General features: G+C 33.9%; 2 protein-coding genes across 2 annotated transcripts in view; both read left to right on the plus strand.

The window, feature by feature from the left end:
* Positions 1–21790, plus strand: part of LOC133174667 (uncharacterized) — a 304409-nt gene that overhangs the window by 19634 nt on the left and 262985 nt on the right. The gene's annotated exons all lie outside the window — the stretch shown is intronic.
* On the plus strand, positions 1169–20349 carry LOC133174627 (uncharacterized). The gene is made up of 7 exons (XM_061309726.1): positions 1169–1273; positions 2311–2398; positions 8318–9617; positions 10374–10479; positions 10848–11019; positions 13186–13237; positions 20174–20349. The coding sequence occupies exons 1-7, from the start codon at positions 1169–1171 to the stop codon at positions 20235–20237; spliced, it is 1887 nt and encodes a 628-aa protein (XP_061165710.1). The 3' UTR covers positions 20238–20349.

Raw genomic sequence — 21790 nt, forward strand, 5'->3', positions numbered from 1 at the left:
TAAATGTCAAGCTATTCAGAAATTTACATTATTGTCTTCTTGATCAATCATTAACACTGTGCGTATGAGAGTAGCTGAGTTGAACTGATAATGAATTTCGAACTTTTTCAATCCCATCAGTGTTTTCTCAGACGCCCGCGCCGAATGGTACCCGCCCATTTCATTGTCTATATAATCAGATGTTTTGACTAAATTCTAATGTTTTGTTTCAATTTTCATTTTTTTTTTCAAATTTCTTTATTCATTTCCATCTGACATTTTTACGATTAGAAATAAAAATAATAATAATTAATTAAAAAAAAAAAAGACGTGGTACTTGAAAAAGGAAATCAATGTATTAGAATAATTTTTTCTATTTCGTTTCTTCAGTAGCTTTAATAAGGGAGGGAAAAAATCAATTCAAATACGAGAATCGTTTTTTACGATACCTCACGTTTTGACACAATAAATAAATAGTTATTACATAAATATTTAAATAAATGATAAAAATTAAAAATAATGTGGATAGTCTTAAACTAGTCTGAGAGGCTGAGAGGTCACTGATGAAAATTTCAAACAGATTTGGACTAAAAAGTTGAGTTGGATTTCTTCTTCTTTTTTTTAAATTCTGACGATTCCTTCATCCATTCTTCCTTTATTATTATTATTATTTGTAGCTTCTCAGTAAATATTTATTAATATAAAAGAAGTGCCCACGACAAAAAAAATTTAAAAGAGTAAAAATAAAACAATAATACAACTGCCAACATTGCTAGGCCTACATTATGCATAAAAACGGCTGAATTTCAGGGTTACGTTACTTAGTATTAAAAAGATATGTAGGATTCTATTTTACTGCCACACAGAAATTTGTGATTCATAAATATGTAAGATATTACAGCAATTTTAGAGTCAATAAAAATGCACAGCAATAAGAATAAAGCACAAAGAACAAATAATAACGTCAAGTGCCTTGGATCTCATCAGCTTTAACTTCCGGAAACGAAGTATCTTGCGCGGAATTTTTTTTTAGATTTTACAGTGTTGTTCCTTGGTAACAGCAATCGCCGAAAGTAATACGTCACGGAGTGTTGTGTTTTTGCGTCGCTTTATTATGACGTCACAATCAACTGCCTCAAACATCAATGCATTAGCCAATCAAAATTCATTTTAAAACAATTGCATTAGAATGGCGAATCTAGAGCCAGGTATATTTGACAGGGGTGCCCTGTCATTTATGTGTTATGAGGACGCTTTCCCACAGGAGGCGTGGGAGAGGAAGCGAAAGATGAGGGTAAGTTTTCTTAGATTTTAATTATTATGTAATACTTAATTAATTGCATTCGTTCACTTGTATCTCTCGTTTAAATTATCTGTTGTTGAGTAAATTTTTCAGCATAATCACTACCAACATTTTTTACTTAACAAGTGACACAAATTTTAATTGACTGCTGGAATTTTAAGTTTATTCAAATTGATGGTCAAACCCATTTAGAAAAATATATACTTGTATATCTAGAAGATATGTATACAAAGTAAAAAATTAACAACTTTCAAGTGGTGGAAAAAGTTTGAATGATCATATTTTAACATTCACTCTATCAGAGCAATAAAATCTATTTGAAGCTTTGACTTTTCTTTGTTTCTTTTGTTTGTAAGAGGATAGGAAAAATGAATTTAATCATTTCATTTACAAAAATTTAAAGAATGTTTTAGATGGTTGGAGCTCATATATTCAGCACCCTTCCACTAAAGTTGATTTGGGTAGACTTAGATCAGATATTTAAGGAATAACTGTCTAATTTTTTGGATTCATGATGTGATCAATCGAGTGGCTTACGTGATAATTTGCATAAACGCCGAAGGCGTTTATGCATAAAATTTTCACGCAAGCCAATCGATTGATCATCGTCATGAATCCAAAAAATCTGACAGTTATTCCTTATATTTACATGCTCCTGATTCTGCAAATTCCCGTGCTAATAGTCCCGCTTCTGTCTCTATTTGTCACGCCCCGCACGTGATTTTTTTTAACCGCGCCTATCGATGAACCAGTAGATTTATGTAGAAATAAAGTATTTTTACAATTTGTAATTTTATCTCGGACAAAGACATTGGAAATGTAAATATATACATATCAACCCACCCACCCCTCCTCTAATAATAATAATCTATTAACTCTTGCTATTGATGGTTGCAAAGCTTTTGTATATTTGCCAAGCTACAGTGAAACTTATCTTATTTTATTGTGGCTTTGATTGGAATGATTATTATTATTATTATTATTTTTTTTTTTTGCTAAATCAATACTTTATATTTTTAAAACTCCAGAATGCAAAAGAGCTTCCTAAACCAGCAATGCTTCCCATTACCAGCAAAATAAAAGAAGCTAGCCAATGGGTTGCTAAGCACAATAGTGGTAAGTTACTGTTTAATCTTTTACAACAGTGCACCAGTACAAAATAAATCAAATTCTTTCCTTATGTAGCGCTTCAAGAAAAATATGTCTACGTGCAAATCTGTGTGATTTACACACCAATAATTCACACAAAGCTTAAAAACATTCCTTATATTTACATTTTACATGTTTAACTGCACCAAAAATACACTCAACGTCACTTTAGCGCGAGTTTCTCCGTGTATATTACTACGCGTGAGTATACACAAAAATGGTTTTCAAATCAATTTCACAGTTGGCTTAGTAGAAAAACACAGCAAATGTAAATATTTAAGCATTGAATCGTTATTTTTTTAACATGGCCGTAGGAACCGGGGGGCCGTGCCCCCAATAATTTTGCCGATATATAGATTACCATGATAGAAAACATAGATACTATATGCTTGTGCCCCCTCAATAAAAACATCTGACGACCTTTTTTTTTTTTTTTTTTTGCTTGTCAAGAAATTTTTGGTAGATGAGAGTGCCCCCTCAACTGAAAATGTATGGCTGTGCCCCCACCAAACTGAAATTGCTTCCTACGGGCCTGTTGAAAGATATAGTCTCATAACTGCAACGGTGTGGGCAAACAAATTGAGTAACGCGTGTTTATATTTACGTTTTTTAACTCCTTGCCTTGACTGCAAAGGTAATTTATATATCAAAATCCCTGTATTATCCTTCGGGTAAGTTACAGTTAGTGGAAGAGCCGTTACAACAGCTTCTGTTCAATGTGAGCGTGAATTTTGATTTTCGCTTATGACGTTGCACTTCCAAGGCACAACGTTTGTGCCTTCAAAATAAAACGCATACTTTAACCTTTTGACCCCCTGTCCGTGTTACGGTGTTTTGAATGCCATAGCTTTCCTCACACTTTATCAGCAAAATACATATTGAATGTAAATATTTGCATAAATATTACACTCTTATTGTTCAAGCAACTACAGAATTAAACAAATGTCAGATACAGATACAATATACAGATACAGATACAATATACATTTTAAAATAGCTTTTTAGCTCACCTGAGGTGAGAGCTCAAGTGAGCTTTTCTGATCACCTATTGTCCGTCGTCCGTCCGTCTAGGTGCGCATCCGTCCGTCTGTAAACTATTCACATTTTCGACTTCTTCTCAAGAACCACTGGGCCAATTTTAACCAAAGTTGGCACAAAGCATCCTTGGGTGAAGGGGAGTTAAAATTGTTAAAACAAAGGGCCAAGTCTCCTTCCAAGGAGAGATAATCAAGAAAAGACAAAAATAGGGTGGTGTCATTAAAAAATCTTCTTCTCAAGAACCACTGGGCCAGAATAGCTGAAACTTGTATGGAAGCATCCTGGGATAGTGTAGATTCTAAATTGTTCAAATCATTACCCCCGGGGGTAAGGTGGGCCACAATGGGGAAACAAAGTTTTACATTGAACATATAGTAAAAATCTTCTCAACAACCACTGGGCCAGAAAAGCTGCAACTTATATGGAAGCATCCTGGGGTAGTTTAGATTCTAAACTGTTCAAATCATGACCCCTGGGGTAGGGTGGGGCACAGTACATATTACAAAGGAGAAAATCTAGTAAAGAACAGCAGGACCAAAGATACTCAGGTGAGCGTTGTGGCCCATGGGTCTCTTGTTAATACAATGTTAAAAAAAACTTTTGAATATCAATGACCTCATTTTCACAGTTCTTTATAAAGTCTCCAACTGCTGGCCAAAGTTCATGTGTTGTTGTTATCTTGCATTCATTTTGACTGAGGAGAGACTTTTTATCTGTATCCTGATCAATAAGAGTATAGTTTCCATGCTGTGAAATGTCACAGAAAAATTATACTGCCCATTAAAAACAGGTTTCAGGAAAAGAAATCAAACAAATAAATTACTGTTTCACAAGAATATCACTAAGGATGCTCTAATTTACACTGCATTTTAGAGAGTTATAATTCTATGGAACTTTTTTGCTGATAAGCTAAGAGTGATCTGGCATTAGATATTGAATTATATAAACTTTTTATACTCCCCACAATCAAAGTTTGAGGGGATATATAGGAATCACCTCCGTATGTCCCACTGTCTGTCCGTCCATTTATCTGTGCAATCTTGTTTGTTATGGAAAAACACTCGAAGCTCATGCATGTACTTTGCACAGAGATTGCTTATGACCCGATTGTGTGTCTTGACCTTAAACCATGGTCATTCTGGCAAGTTCAATGTCACTGACAAACAAGTATAAAATTTTTGTTTAAAATTTTTGTTTAGTTTATTACTTTTGAATAAAGTATTACTAGAGGCTCATTCTTGATACAGAGATTGCTGATGATCTGAGGTTGAGTCCTGATTTTGACCCAAGGTCATTCCTGCAAGTTTAAGGTCACTAGCAGAAAAGTATAAATTTCTTGTCTGGCTTATAACTTTAATATGGAGAATGATTGAAAACTCATATTTAGTACAGATATTGTTCATGACCTGAGGGTGTGTCATGACCTTGACCAAAGGTCATTCTGGCAATTTCAAGGTCACTGGTATAAAAAGTGTAAAAATTTATAACAGTTCTATAATATTCTAAAAGAGAAACATTGCATGTCCATATTTCACTGAAAGATTAACAATGGCCAGAGGATGTTTCATTTTTTAAACAAAGGTCTTTTTGGCAAGTTCAAAATATCACATTTACAAAATCTGAATGGACACTTTAAACAAATTGCAGCAGGGGGTATTATTTTGTGAGCTTACTCACAGTACATCTAGTTAGCTCACCTAAACTGAAGGCTTAAGTGAGCTTTTCTGGCATCTGCCTGTTTTCTGTCATGTTCACAGTCCGTTCACACTGTTGACCTCTTCTCCAAACTGAACTCAGTTTCAACCAAAATTGCCACAAAACATACTTATATATCCGAGGTCCCATGTCGTAGTGTTGGCACGAAAAAGGTCCCTCATTGCTCAATGGCCCTGAGTTCCGAGAAAAGGTATAAATTTGCAGCTCTCCACCTGCAAGTGGTGTGCGTGGGACGTTAAAACAAAAAAGAAACAAACAAACAAACCATTTCTCCCATAGAGCTCTTGAAGGTATGTAACTCGTGATATGAGTTATATCAAGGATTTTCGAGAGGTATATTTTAGATAACTACTCATATAGCACGACTCAAAGTCGCAAAGAAAAGTGGGGGTCAGTGTGCATCTTCCTGCACAACAGTACGATTAACTTGACCTTTTTGCACTTAAATTGTAACTTTAAAGTAATATATCGCGAATTTTTTTTATATACGTTCAGGTAGCCAGAATTAAAAAGATCTTTCTATTTGTTTTATCACTTTATATAAAGATAGGACTTTTCTGTAAATTACACAATTTAAATCAATCGCGTTTCAAAGATATTAAAAATTTAAAACAATAACCGATTTATTTACCTGCTCCACATTCAAATAACAGACAAATTTAAATTCATTTTAGCCATAGAAACGTGAGGTTATTCAAGCTCAAAATCGGTGAAAATTTTAATTTGAACGTAAATAACATATATCATGTATATTTACACTCAACCTCGTATTATTATTTTTCAAGCTCAGATACGCCATATATGGCTTTAAGGTTAATCACTTTAACCTTAGTCATTTTTTACCAAATGTAACCATGGCAATAAATATTATCTTATTTTATCAAAAAAATAGTTTGAATGATATTTCTTATTGAAAAAATCCTGCAAATTAATGCACTTAAAGTATTGTGTGACCTTTTTGCACTGAAAAAATATCATATTTAGGGTATTAAAAAACTAAATAGACAATAAAATATTTTTTGTATCAAGCTTTTTATGACTTAAGTGAATGTATCGTGTAATTTAAAATAATAAAAGAAAAAGCTGGGGTCAGTGATGTAAATTTTTAGATATTGGTCAGAATTTGCGATTTTCAGGTACGTGAAAAACTATTATATAAATTCTATCTAGACTTCTTAAATATATCTTCCTTTTTTTGGCAAAGTCTGTTGAGTAAATATGTAAAATTTGTTTTAAAGATATTAATTGAAATAATATTCCCAGCATATAATAACGAACAAAATTCTCCGAGTAAAAATATATAGGGCTAAAGTTCCAAGATATTAAATAAAAGAAATATGTAGATTTGAATAATTTTCTTCTAAGTATCCTTCTACCCCAAGAAATAGTCTCCCATAAATCTTGTTTCTTAACAATTTTGTGAGCAGTTTTTAAATTGAATATTATATGATACAACACAAAAATATTTGGACTTTGAACTGAAAACATAAAATTATCTCTTACTCTTCTGTGTTTCCTCTGTGAACTATTCTAAAAATTTGAGTGACCTTAAATCTTGCTGAATATTTTAAAATTTTAATGTACATACTAGGAAAATGTAACTATGGAAAAGCTTAGAAATGTAATATGCCCTTAATGTCTATTGTATAGTGATTATCAGAATTTTGGAGCGTAACAAAGATCTCATTTAAATCAGATTGTTTAAGGTCTGACGACATGTTCCTCAAATATCTATTTTTTTATCCCTTCATAATAGAAAAAAATATTCATAATTATCATTTTATGTACGGTATCTTGTGAATTTTAAACTGTTTTCAAATTGTTTTAAGAAAAATAAATACACCAATTAAAGATTGTGATATTGACAATTCTAGAGTTTTCCAATAGGATTATATAGAAAACACCATCATCTGGTTTCTTGCACAAATGCCTGGTAAGGTATGACAATTTCTAGGGAAACGTTATTTATTTTTGAGGAACGTTTCATCAGACCTTTGAGGACGTGAGTCGTACGTATGTCTAACCCTAAAACCATGGTTTCCTATACCCCACATTTTAATTATCAATAACTGGAAATGAATTATAATTAAAACAAATCGAGCGTTAGTCAGTGAAGAATTTTATACACTCACGTTTAAACAATTTTGAAAATGAATACAGACACATTTAATATTATTAAAGGCCCTTTCACAATTGGCGCACGCACAGAAGCGACAAAATATTCGTGCGACAGAAAATTTTTGTTTGGATCGTAAACTGTTGCCAAAATAATCGCATATGAAAAAGTATTCGTACGAAATTCGCACGATCTAAAGCGACCGTTGTGCATTAAATCTTGCGATATATCTTGCGTCTATATGCGACTGTTGGACAATGAAAGCGAGTGTTGTAAGATAATGCGTTCGAATCTCGCGAATGATCAGGTAATTGGACGATTGAACATGCGCCAATGCGATTGGACGTGCGGCACTTCGCGCTCATGCGTTCCATGGTACGAATGCTCAGAGGGGGTATCTAAACCGGCCGTTTCCGCAGCTCTTCAGTTGATATAGTTGAATGCGATAGAAGATGCTTATACAGTTGATATATACTAGTGGCAAAGCATGACAAATTGAGGCTGATAAATTATGCAAGGATAGTAAAACGTTGCAATTTTACATGAGACACGTTGAGCAACAGTCTCATATTCGCAAAACACACTCATAGACAGCTGCGATTCATCGTACGACATTTAAAAATCGTGCATCACTCTTGCGAGTACGCAAAACGTTGTAAGACGTTCGTACTAATGTTCGTGCATGGCGTTGCGATAATTTGGATCGCATTCGGTCGAGTCTGAATAATGTGCATGTCCACTATCTTGAGGAGACTTGATGCGACCACTAAAACGCATGCAACGAATGCGAGACATCGTGCAGCGTATGCGAGAGCTCGTGCGAAGCTAAAACATTCCGATCGCAAAGTGTTGTAAAGTGCTCGTGCGCCAATTGTGAAAGGGCCTTAAGGAGTTCAACAACCGTGAGATTAAAACCGCTGTAAAATGTTTCAACACTGAAAATCGTCAAAAGTCAATTGCATTTATGGTATTGAAATTAACACTTCTGTCAATCATAACTTTGACTGCTATTTCAGTGAAAGTGGAGAGGAACCAGTCTGGGAACAACACTCCACCTCCCCCTCCATCAAGTTCCGGGAGCGACACACCATCCCCTCCTCCATTAAGTTCCAGGAACAGGTCAGGGAACAACATCCCACCACCTCCTCCATTTATTTCCAGGAACCAGCTAGGGAACAACATCCCATCCCCTCCTCCATTAAGTTTCAAGAACCACTCAGGGAGCAACACCCCACCCCCTCCATTAAGTTGCTGGAACCAGTCAGGGAGCTACACTCCACCTCCCCCTCCATCAAGTTCCGGGAGCGACACACCACCCCCTCCTCCATTAAGTTCCAAGAACAGGTCAGGGAACAACATCCCATCCCCTCCTCCATTAAGTTCAAAGAACCAGTCAGGGAGCAACATCCCACCCCCTCCTCCATTAAGTTGCTGGAACCAGTCAGGGAGCAACATCCCACCCCCTCCTCCATTAAATTGCCGGAATCAGTCAGGGAACAGCACCTCACCCCTTCCTCTATTTAGTTCCGGAAGCGAATCAGACACCGTATCAGCTCCTACCTCTACTGTTCATAATCTACACTATGCCCATTTAGGCCATTATATAAGGGACAAATTTCACAATCAACAAATTTGTGACATGGCCTTTAAAGTGGGAGAAAAAATTATACCAGTCCATAGGATCGTCTTAGGGTCACAAAGTCCATTTTTTGCCAGCATATTTGAAAGGGACTCGTTTTCTCCTGAGGCAGTTGCACCAAAAATAATTAAGGTGCGTGGTGTATCGGAGGAGTCTGTAATGTTATTTCTGGAGTTTTTATATTCCGGAAACATCAGCATCAAAACAACAGTCATTGCTGACCTTCTGAAATTAGCACGTGTCTTTCACGTTCAAAAAATCCAAAGACTGTGCCTGAATCAGGTAAAAGAGGCCAGCAACGAAGAATTACTCAATATTCTGCCAATTGTGAAAGGTATAGAAGAAATAGAGTATTGTGATAACATCATGAAAGTAATAGGAAAAAACTTTCTTGATGTTAAGGAAAGCACATCATTTTTCAACTTGGATATTGACACATTGTGCATGATTTTATCACATGACACATTAACCACTAAATCCGAGCTGGATGTATTTTGTTCGGCCATCTCATGGATGCACCATCATGATTTTGAAAATAGAATCCGACATTTAGAAAAACTCATGAGGTGTGTGAGATTTCCTTTGATGTCAAAAAAAGAGCTATTCCGCTGCTTCAAAATGTTTCCAGCTTTGCGAAATGAGCCAAAATGTGTGGAAATGATTACTATGGCCAATTGGTAAGTATATAACAATAAAATTATAAACATACAGTAACTATACTTTTTCCACAGGGTCATATTTTCACAGAATCACAATTTCTGTTCAACCTTCGGGTAGAAAATTAAGCAATCCATTTCCTAGATTGCCACTTTATGCCTCAGATGTACTTGAAGTAAGCAGGGACAAATTTCGGTGAAAAAATTAGTGTGACTGCGTGCATAACATAAAATAATACATCATGGAAAACGTATTTCTATCTTATAACAGACTTGTGAGTTAATACTTACTAGATCACAGCAACAAATCAAATGCTAATTATAGTCATAGGGAAAAAAAAGAATCAATGTATAGGAGTGGTAAGACAGTAGGAACCCCAGTGGGATGAAATGTCTCTATTCCCTTCCTTTAATGCATATGAATGTATCATCAATTCAAAATTATGTAATAATTTAACAATTATTTATGAGATTAATTGTTGTATATATTGCTAGAACTCATTCCTCTCAAACCATCCTAATATTTGAATAGGTTACGGTTAGTTTTAGCTTTAATTGACTCCTCGCAAATACCTGCAGGTTAGTCTACTTAATTGTTACAATATATTATAACCTTGAAAAATATTAAATGTTAATTGTTGTGAATCAATAATTGCTTACAATTAACATAATTAAGGATTACCAAAAAATAAAAGATAAGCAGCAGAGAGTATGTAGTTATTTTATTTTCAAATAACTCACAGTAATTGACAAACCAGTTTTTGTTGACTTATCAAGGATTCAGACCTCATATTCCTTACATGAAGTGGACCCATTAGATAACTTAGTACCCAGGGAAAGGAATAATTTACACAGCAGCCAAAGTGTCAGCAGCTTCATAAAAGTAAGTTATCATGTTTTAGTTATACATCATTATCATCCTTTTAGCTTAAATTTTATGCATGAATGCAGTTAAAGGCTTTATTTTGGAATGAATTACTGTAGATTCCTATTTTACGCAAGTATTTAATATCGCGAAATGGCCCTAGTACGTCAAATCGTGAGAACAATAATTCGCGAGTGGACGATTGATCTAGAGGTTTTACATACATTTAATCGCCATAAAAATAAAAGCGAGTAATTTAATTTCATGAGTGGAGCCTCTTGCGATATTACGCAATAATATTTTCCTCGCGTATATTTAGGAACAGTATATGAAAGTAGCATTTAGCATATGTTTCTTCTTACTCTTTCTACCTCTTGATATAATAGACCAATTCAAGCACTGTTGTTTTGAATGAGCCACCTGTTGAAGTTGAGGTGAGCCAGATGCCAGATGATATGGTTCGGGATTTCAACTCCCATGCCTTCATGCGGAGCGCCAGCTCTACATCCGCACACTCAGATGGCTATGCTAGAGTTGAACAGTACGGCACCTCAAAAAGTAAGCCCATATCTAACTATCTGTATTGATGCTGGAATTAAAAATCAAATTAAACAGATAATGATTTGATATTTTTAAAAAGAGATATCAATCTATATATTCTGCAAGTATTATACACTCAGATATAAAGCTTTCTCATGATCGAGACCTCTAGACATACAGGCCTTAAGAATGATCGACCGAGTATAATGTTCTCTAAATTCTATATATCTAGGGATTGTACCTTATTAAAAGGCTATGTTTGATTTATTTTTTTTATGTCAGTGAATGAGAAATATCTTCAAAATCCTTTATTTTAATGCTCAATAGTTTCTTTGTTTAGTCATTAAATGTTTTGTCATATTATTTAGGACATTACAACTGCAAATGCTGCGGAAGTAATATCTGTTTTTACAAACGCGATGTTATCATGCACTTTTGGAATATCTTTAAAATCGTTACAAATATAAATCTACCCCCCCCCCCCCCGAAAAAAAAACTCGTGCCAAAAACTGATCGGGGCAAAGACAAGACACAGGATATTGGCCGAATTATTAAATTCGGCCAATGGTTTACAAAATCTGTGCAAGAAAACCGTGTGGGTTTCATCATATGCCATTGGACTCACAGATTATGTAAATCTCTCTGAAAACCCGCGTCATCTTCCATACATGCATAAGAAGACTTTATTATTAGAAACCCCTGTCAAAAAAGCCCTGTGACATAGCATATATGGAGTCACGAGTTCTGTACATTCATCTAGATCTAAGTGTGAACCTTAAGAGATCTAGAATCCGATGTACATCATAACTGTGGATGACAAAATGGAGACTGAACTCAAACTTCACACTAGGCTTTACATAATTGCTATACTTATAATTCTTTTTAAGAATTATAAATGTAAAGATTCATATGTGAATGTGTCCATTCACTTTCTGTTAAAGATCTACTTTATCATTTACAGTTCATATTAGTTTCTAATTAAGAATTCAAATGAATGATAATGATGAATTCAATTGTAATTTTGCCTACTTTAGTTTGCACAATCTGAGAAAGAATATTATACAAATATAACTTTCTGTAAGACAGCGATGGCACATGAAATGCAATGGGATTATTAAGTTTAAGTCCAACTTAAATCATTGAAATAGACATAATCTATTTCATTGTCAACATTGCGATACAGAATTCCACCAGCAATGGATAATTATTTATTCTATATTAGACACTTCATTTGGTTCAAAAGTGATAAAATTTATCCCAGAACGACATAAATAAAAAAAACACTTTTAGTTGAATATCCTTAAACTGGAGTAATAAAAACATTCTTAGCTTAAAATCACAAATTCCTCCAAATGAATTTGATTTTTAATTAAAGGAAGTTACCATGGAGCATGCTCAGTAAAAAGCCATGAGAAATATACCGTTGAATCGAAACCCACGTCACAATTATTGAGCTTTTATGAGTTAAAAGCCATCTTCCTTCGACACGGATTTTGTGCCTACACACGGGTTTCTGAGTGCTCTAAGGATTCCTTAGTTTAGACTCAGATTCCGTGTCTGTGTCTAAAATGAGCATGCAGAACCAGTGTAAGGCTTTTCAAAAACCTGTATGGTTTTCGTGCCTTAGCCGTGCTTAGTCTGTATCAAACTATATGTTTTGTACTGCTTACTATGATAGGAGAAATTACATAATTATTTTGTAATCACAACCTGCTGAAAAGTTATAAAAATTTATCTATCCCAGATGAAATCATAAAGGGTTTCAATAAACAAAACTAGTGACTTCCGCCTATCCAATCCTTCACTCACTTGCCTGTGCTAACTTGACAACATGCAATGTCTGACATTAAGATATATAGAATGCTTAATTACACAACCAGAACTTAAAGCCTGATTTACTTTTTAATATCCTGCAAAAATACAGCAAACTAATTTTCTTGGGAAGATTTATTTACTTTCAGAAAAGAAAGAAAACAAAAATATAAATGAATTAAATGTGACTGTGTCATGATTTCCTAAGACATTTAGTATGCATCAAGTTATTGTTTTTTTTAATATCGTGAAAAAGAAATTTTTAAGAATTTGGCAAGCGAAAATTCACTGTCAGCTAGCTTTCCTTTTTAAAATTAGAAATTGGTCATTGTTAAATTGACTAACCTATTTATCTGGATTTTAAACTTGTAGGTAAAACATTCACACGCAGGAAAGTCAAGGATATTAAAAAAGAAAACAACAGGTATGTAATGCAAACATGCTTTGATACATCTTATTTTTCATGTAAATAAATATGAGACAGTTTGAAGGTTTTTAAAGGTTGTCAAACCTGGACGCATATAGCATCAACAGATGCTGATGTATGAAAAAAAGACAAGTTTAACACGCTGATGTATGTTGAATGCATTAGGGATAAATGTTTTCTCACCAGATCCAAGGCTTATTATCATGTGAGCTTTTCTGGTCACATTTTGTCAGTTGTCCATCTGTCTGCAAACTTTTCACATTTTGACTTCTCAATAATCACTGGGCTATCTTCAGCCACATTTAGCTTTTTGGGGGGTGAAAGGGGATTAAAGTTTATTCAAATGAAGAACCAAGTCCTGCCTTAGGAGATAATTAAGAATTGGTGAAAATTCATTGGCATCTATCAAAAATCTTCTTCTCAAGAACCATTGGGCCAGAAAAGATGGAAGTTTAATATTTTGTGAAAGTTTTTATTTGTTTAAATTATGATCCGGGGGGGGGGGGGGTTTAATTTGGATCATTATGGGCAATCAAAGTCTAACAAAGAATTACATGTATATAGAAAAAAAATTACAAATCTTTTTGTCAAGAACATCAAAGCCTGAAAACAAAGTTTTGGTAATTTGGAAGCATCCTTAAGGAATAACGAGACGATTGGTAGCCTTTAAGATTAAATGAAATCTGGAGACTAAAAGGCTATGATAAGCTGAGCCATATCAGGGTATATAGGCCTTGGAGCATTTTAGGTTGACGTAAAATATCCTATACTTTTCACATATTCCAAATTCATTTCAAAAAACATTGTTGCACTCTTGTTTTAATTTTTTGGCCATCCTTAGAGAAATGTTTGTTTGGAATTGCCACCTGGGGAGGGGGATGTTTTTAAGAAGTCCTATGGTTTATGTTTGCAGCAATGCAGACAAGTGACAGTGCAAGTATAGGTTGGATGTTTTAAATATAAAATTTATCTTGGAAATTCACTGTTACATAGGTTACAATGGAAACAACGCTAGTAATAATTTTATTCTTATTAGGTCACCAGAGTCACTCAGGTGACCTATTGCTATCTGTTTTTGTCTGTCGTCGTTCGTTGAGAGATGTGCGTCCTGTGTTAACGTTTGGACATTTTCAAAACTCCTTCTCTGGAACCGCTTAACCAATTTTAACCATTTTGGCATATACATGTAGCATCTTTGGGTAAAAGGAAACAGAAATTCTGAATTTCATGGTACCTGCACCCTGGGTCCTGAGGGGTGGTGCTAAAACCATCAAAATTTATGCAATCTGTAAAAATTTTCTTCTTTAAACCTGGACATTAAGAAATCAAACTGTTGGCATGATTGTAATAAGCATTGAGCCCTCTACCAAAATTGTAAAATTCATGGCGTCAGTATCAGGGGTTCTGGTGCTATGCCAGAACTATGTAGATTCTCTAGTGAAAGTGCATTATTTCTTGGAAAATCTTGCTCTCTTCTCCTGGGTATTAGACAAACTAACTAAATACATGGTTATGATGAGCAAAGGTGACTCTTCCAAAAATTCTAAATTTCATGGCTCCTGGGTTAAGGGGTTCATGTGTTAGGACGGGGCTCTATTGAATATATATTGAAAATGCGTTAATCTTTGAAAATCTTCTTCTCTAGTCCTGGGTATTAAACAAAATATAGTTATGATGAGCAAGGGTGCCTCTTTCAAAATTTTGAATTTCATGGCCCCTGGGTCAGGGGTTCATGTGTTAGGGCGGGGCTCGATTGAATATATAATGAAAATGCATTAATTCTTTGAAAATCTTCTTCTCTGGTCCTGGGTATTAAACGAACTAACTAAGTTCATAGTTATGATGAGCAAGGGTACCTCTTTCAAAATTGGGCTCTATTGAATATATAATGAAAATGCATTAATTCTTTGAAAATCTTCTTCTCTGGTCCTGGGTATTAAAAAACTAACTAAGTTCATAGTTATGATGAGCAAGAGTACCTTTTTCAAAATTATGGATTTTATGGCCCCTGGACCAGAGGTTCATGTGTTAGGGCAGGGCTCTTTTTATTATATACTGAAAATGCATCAATTCTTTGAAAATATTCTTCTCTGCTCCTGGAGTTTATTTAAACAAACTAAATGCATGGTTATGATGAGCATGGATTGTTCAATTCATGGCCTCGGGGTCGGGGGTTCTGCTGAAAGGAGGGCTCTATTGATGATATCGTGAAAAAGCATAATTCATTATAAATAATCCTTTCTGTTCCTGATTATAAACCTAGTGGTAGGACGTTTGCTTCGTGATCGGGAGGCCGGTGTTCAATTCTTGTTCGCCGCGCCTTGTCAGACCTAAGACGTAAACATGGGTAGTGACTTTTCCTTCGCCAAACGCCCGGCACTGGAAGTGAAAGTCACGGGTCTTTCGGATGAGACCTTAAAAACACGGTAGGCGTTGGCACGATAAAGAACCCTCACTGCTTAATATCCCTGAGTGCCGAGTATATGTCTAAATTTGAAGCTCTTCACCGGTATATGTTGACGTCTCTACCTGACTGAAAAATTCTCGAATGGGACTTAAAACAACATACAATCAATCAATCAATCCTAATTATAAAGCAAAGAATCTAAGTGTATACATGTAGTTATGATGACCTAGAGTGCTTCTTCCAGAATTGTGAGTTTCCTGGCTCCTGGTTCAGATGTTCAGGTGTAAGAGTGGGGCTCTATTGATAATAGAGTGTAAATACATTAATTTTAATAATTCTGTCTACTCCTTAGTGTTGAGCAGATAAACAAAGTGCATGACGAACAAGGGTATTTTTTTTTTCAAAATTTTTAAAACTTGTGGTCCCAGGGTCAGGGGTTCTGGTGTTTTTCGGGATGAGTTGGGGCTCTGGTGCAGTATTTCTTTGAAAAATTTTTCTGCTCCTAGGCATATCGGAGGCAAACAGAGTAAAAGTTTGAATAAACAAGGATATTTTTGCCAGATTTTTGAACATCTGGACCATTTGGGGTCAAGTGTTCTGTTCCTGGCCAGGACTGTATTAAATTTAATTGTATTCTACAGTGAGAAGTTATTTCCCTTTGCCATTTATTCTTGATAAAATCACTGTTAATAATGTATATGAAAGGTTAACAGAATAAGAGAATTATGCAAGAATTTTTATTGTATAATACCAAAAGTACCTTTATATTTTGATGATCAGACTTGTAAATAATTATAAATAAAAATGAGGCAAAGTAGCATATCTCATTAAATGTTCTTCAAAGACCAAGAGAGGCCAATATGAGAGGTTACAATATGGGTTTAAAAATTGTGCAGAAGCACTAATAGTTTGTTAGGCCAAGATAAATAAATAGTGCGTTTCCTATTCCAACCTGATAATAAATAGGGTAGGTAGGTAGGGAAAACATTTTATTTTATTTTAACATTTTATTAGTTAAAATTGAACTTTGACAATAAACAAAATGAGAAAAAGAAAGAGTTCATTTCTTTTTCCCAAAAAGGGCGGCTTACTAATGGCATTCGTATAGGATATGCATTTTCTCAAACACCGAAGTGATCGAGATTAGGATTTCTAAAAGTGATAATGGAATTGTTTACATCCGGAAATATATCGGTTGATAAATTTTTCAGGGTCGGCTCATATATTTTAGGATCGGTCTGGGAACCGGAAACACACAATTTATTTATCTAGGCCTTATTAGTCTGCATGGTGATGGTGATCAAGGGGGGGGGGGGGGCAGATTAGAATTTAATTAATGAGTTGTTATTGAATACTAGACTAATTATTTCGTTGATCCTGATTATCCTATTTCTCTTGCTTTGGGTACCAAAGCTTCATCTATCAGTTTATTTAATACTCTATCATAATGGATCCTCTAAATCGTTGTATTATACTCAGGTGACCCTTGGACCTCTTGTATTGTTATATAGTCTTACACTAAAAATAAATAGAGGATATTCAATGTTTTGTAGATGAATATGGAATTTATTTCACGAGTGGGATAGGAATTTTTTATATTTTCACGAGTGAGAAGCACGAGTGGAAATATCAAAAAATCCTGTCTCACGAGTGAAATAAATTCCATATTCATCTACAAAACATTGAATTTTCTGTTTATTACATTTTCTTAGAATTCCCGTTGCCTCTGTCTTTTCGTAACACAGTATCATAGGCTGTGACGTCATAGTTCAGCGATTGAGACGTCATAGCTAAGTGATTGCGGGATTGAAAAACGTTGTAAACATGTATTTTAAATGACATATTTGGAAAAATCTTGACAGTATAACTATAAGTCTCTGTCAGGATGGCTCATTAACTCTATTTTATAACAGGCGAGGATTTTGTTTAAAAAAACACTCTTTGTGAAGGGAAGGAAAATCGTAAGTTTTGCCGCACTTCTGATATTCTCACACTGTGAGAATACCATGTTGATATCCTTTCACACAGTATCAGAACAACACCTTTATTCAGTGTATAAAGTACAATATTTCACTGTTGAAAATGTAATAAAAGCAATTATAGTTTGAAATGCAACCAGATAATAGAATAAAGATCCCTGTAACATATTCCAAGCAAAACATGACATTTTTTTATTGGGTGGCGATGGTTGCTTTCATTATATCAAATTATTTTTATATGTTTTAATCTGACCCTTGGTAAAAATTAAATGAGGATTTTTAAAGGCAAGTATGTGGCCCTAATTACCACATTTGAAAATATCAAATTTAATTCTGAAAATAAAGCATTTCTTTTGGAAATTTAATTAAGGAAATAAATTAATGTTTAATAAGCTGAATAATATTTTGTTTCCTTGGATGCATTTTCTTGTGTGTGGATTCCAAAAATTTATTATTGATATTTTGAACAGCTAACTTGATTTTTCAAATTTCATTATTACACAATCTCTAACTGGATGCAAGAAGCTACCATGTAGGGTTAAATATTGCTACAAAGTTACCAAAGTTCAATTGTTTCCCTTTTTGCCAACCGTAGCAACAGTTTTATTTTCTTCATCAAACTTATGAATTATATTTATCATAAACTTGAGTTCTATCAGATAAGTACAGTTAAAGGTGAGTCAAATAGTATGTTTCTTGAAAGGTTACTAAATTCATAAAGCAGCAAAAATTTATTACTGTAAACCATTGGTAAGACGTTTCCATAGTTTTAATACAATTTAGCAATTTATCCCAATCTTTCCAATGCTAAGGCTCTTACAATGTATGTTTCCCAGTCTTGAAAGTTTTTGTATTTCCCAAAGGAAGCAGCATTAACCAAGACTTTGCATGATTGCAAACAAATTTTTTATAATGATTATAAAATTAACTATAAATTATCTTTGAACTCATATGGTTGCAACAAGAGGTTAATAAACTTAAGCATGTCTGTAAAAAAAAAAAAAAAAAAAAAAAAAAAAAAAAAAAAAAAAAGTTTCCTTTTCTTCTACATATTTTGCTAGCATGCTTTGTGTTCAATTATCCTCTCAGTGCTTGATATAGTCATGATTTTTTTAAATAAAAAATAAAAATTTAAAACTTTTACACCATGGTGAAGGCAATAAAAAAATCAGTCTTTTAAAAAAGATATAATTATGAGTAAAGAAAACTGCCAGAATGTGATTTCCGGCATTAAAAGCTATTAAATAATCATTCTGGTCTGTCTTTTTAGTCATTTCCTTTAATAGGTTGCTTAGTACATGTTTAACTGTTACGGAGTCTTTTTTTATTTATAATAATATTGTCTTTTTAATATATTGTTGTTTTCTTGTATAAATTTGCTTTGCCTTGAGATTTTTATGCATACACATCCATCTGGATAAGGTACGTATAATCTTTTAGTTGATCTTTAAAAATCACGTATATTAACAAGAAATTGATAACTTATTTTTTATCATACAGTAAAACTTGTATAATCTGAATGCTGTGTAATCTGATATTTTGTGTATTACGATAAAAACTCTCGGTCTCTCTGACTAAATTTAATTGTTTAAAATGTTGTCTTATCCTGAATATTGTCTAATCCAGCCAATTTTTAATGCAACCAGAGATGTCAGGACATAAACAAGTTTTACTGTACATACAAGTAGGGTTCTATTCAATACATGTTATACATTTTGTGTTTGTCACATCGTTTAAGCTCACCTGAGCCAAAGGCTCAAGTGAGCTTTTCTGATCAAAATTTGTCCTTTGTCTGTTGTCATTGTCATTGTTGTCATCGTCATAAACTTTGTACAGTTACATCTACTTCTCTAGAACTACTGGGCCAATTTTAACCAAAAATTTGATGTGGTTAATTGATTGAAATTATTCGAATTTTCAGCCTTTACTTCTGAAACTTTGGCGTTTACAAATAAAAGAATGGTACAAATATTTTCAAAGTGAATTTAAATTTATCTTATGCAATATTCTGAGGTCAGTTCCAAGCTGTTGTTCATGTAACAGTGTGTAAGAAGAAAGATGACTTGATCAGGGTAACAAAATCTAGCTTGCAATCAGTTCTGGTTTAAAATTGTCAAAATATTTATATGCTTATATGCAGTTTTGTTGACTAATCTCAGCTTTAAAGTTGATTGACTTAATAATATTAACGTTACTCATCAAGATACATGTACAGTTGTACATGTACAGGTTTCCTCATAAGAATTTTACAGATTTCAGAAGACAACGAATGAAATTATAAATAGATGGATGGTGCTAATATGTATTGCATATATGTATTACATATTAATTTTTTTTCGAATCCATTATCTCTGCTGATATAATTTGGGTTCCAGAGTTAATGAGTTACATGTCAATGTAAGGCCACTTAAATACTTAGCACCTGGTGGCCTATTGACCTAAATCTTAATTCATATTATTTTTTTTAATTCCTCTTTGTCAACTTTTGCAACCTAATAATGGTTATATTTAATTAACGTGATTTTTAATTTTTTTTTTCTTTTGCAGGAGGACTGGGAAAAAAATCCCTAAAGATTCACCCATCAGAAAGTTATTTTCGTTGGATTTTTAATGGTTTTGTACATGTTGTAATAGTTGTAGTTTTTTCGAATTATTTTATTGTTTTTTTTTTAGTGTTAAATGTTTTCCTATTAGTGTATTTTTTTTCTTCGGTGTTTCAATTTTCTTTACTATCATTTTTTTTTTCAAATTTCTAAGTTAAGATGTTAAAATTGTTATTGAAAATAGGAATTAGAATGTTCTTGTAAATAAAGTTTTTTGCATGCAATAGCGCTTTTTTTTTCTTTTTTCTAGGTGTATCTCGTGTGTTGTGTCGTGTCTTAAAATTGAACATTTCTATCTTTTACTTTTTTTCCCTAGATGCTTTTGTTGCGAGTCTTTTATCTTGATGAGTAAGGACTGGTACACACGGTAAGGCTTGCTGTATAAGTCATGAAACTTAAGTCTTGCCTTGTAAAATGTACGTTTACAAGTTTAGTACAATCTTACAAGTTTGAAATATGAATAGAGCAATGCTCGAAATACAAGAATTACATATAGTTACCTTTTCTTATTTGCCATTGAGAACCATTTGCATAATCATCGTTCTGCTTTTATCAAAGCATTCACGTGAACATATTGACGTGATCACAAAGTTGTGAATACACAGGTCAGTTGATTGATTGTTGTAATTGTACGTCCATTGCAAAATTATTCCACTCGTATGAGATGTCACCATATACCAACTTAGACCTTATCTCAGCACTCAAGACCATTTAGCAGTGTTGGTTCTTCACCATGCCAATGCCAGCTTTATTTTTTAAAGTCTCATTCTCAAGACCCGTGGCTAATTAGGTTTGTTGTCAAAATGATTCAGAAATCAAACTGACTGGAGTTGATACACTTTACTTTAAAACCATTAAAGAAAAAAAAATAATTCTGTGGCGTATTGATTTTTTTCAATTAAAGAAGTACCGTGTACAGCTGGTGTAATCAGTATTGTATACTAAACTCATACAAATACTGTACATGTTACATGTACATATATTAATTCAAGCCATAGGAGAAGTCAGCAACACGGAAGGATTAAGTTCAAAATTACTTTTAACATTGATCTTTGTTAATACGTGTACTTGTGTCATATAATTATACAGTGCGCATATCCCAGTCATCAGACTTTCTCCGGAAGACGCACTGGCTGTACAAGCTTATCTTTTAAAAAGATAGGTGAGCTAACGCTGTAGCCATTATAAAACACAGAAGTAGATATCTGAACCATTTGGTTAAATTTTCTAAATCGATTAATTATTATTAATAGGAAAGCACAGTGGTGCACCTGGGGTGGTGTTTGGGGGATAAGGTCTCAATTCAGAATGCTGAAACTAGAGAGGGATTCACATTTGCAATGGCTTAACTCATTAATTGTGTTAAAAGCATTCTGTAGTTTAATACTCTAATTTCAATTTTGAGGTAAAAAATAAAACATCAGTATATCTAATGAGCACCTAGTTTAAAATATTCCAGTGTGGTACTGTTTTGTAGCAATCACTTTTTCCGGGCCTTTCTGGCAAGCTCGGAAAACATACCCAAAGTTGCTTACCGGAAAGATTCCAGGAAGGTACGAGG

Source organism: Saccostrea echinata, unplaced genomic scaffold, assembly GCF_033153115.1.
Source record: "Saccostrea echinata isolate AGI-Se365-2 ecotype Australia unplaced genomic scaffold, CSIRO_AGI_Sech_v1 ptg000058l, whole genome shotgun sequence".
NCBI classification, from domain to species: domain Eukaryota; kingdom Metazoa; phylum Mollusca; class Bivalvia; order Ostreida; family Ostreidae; genus Saccostrea; species Saccostrea echinata.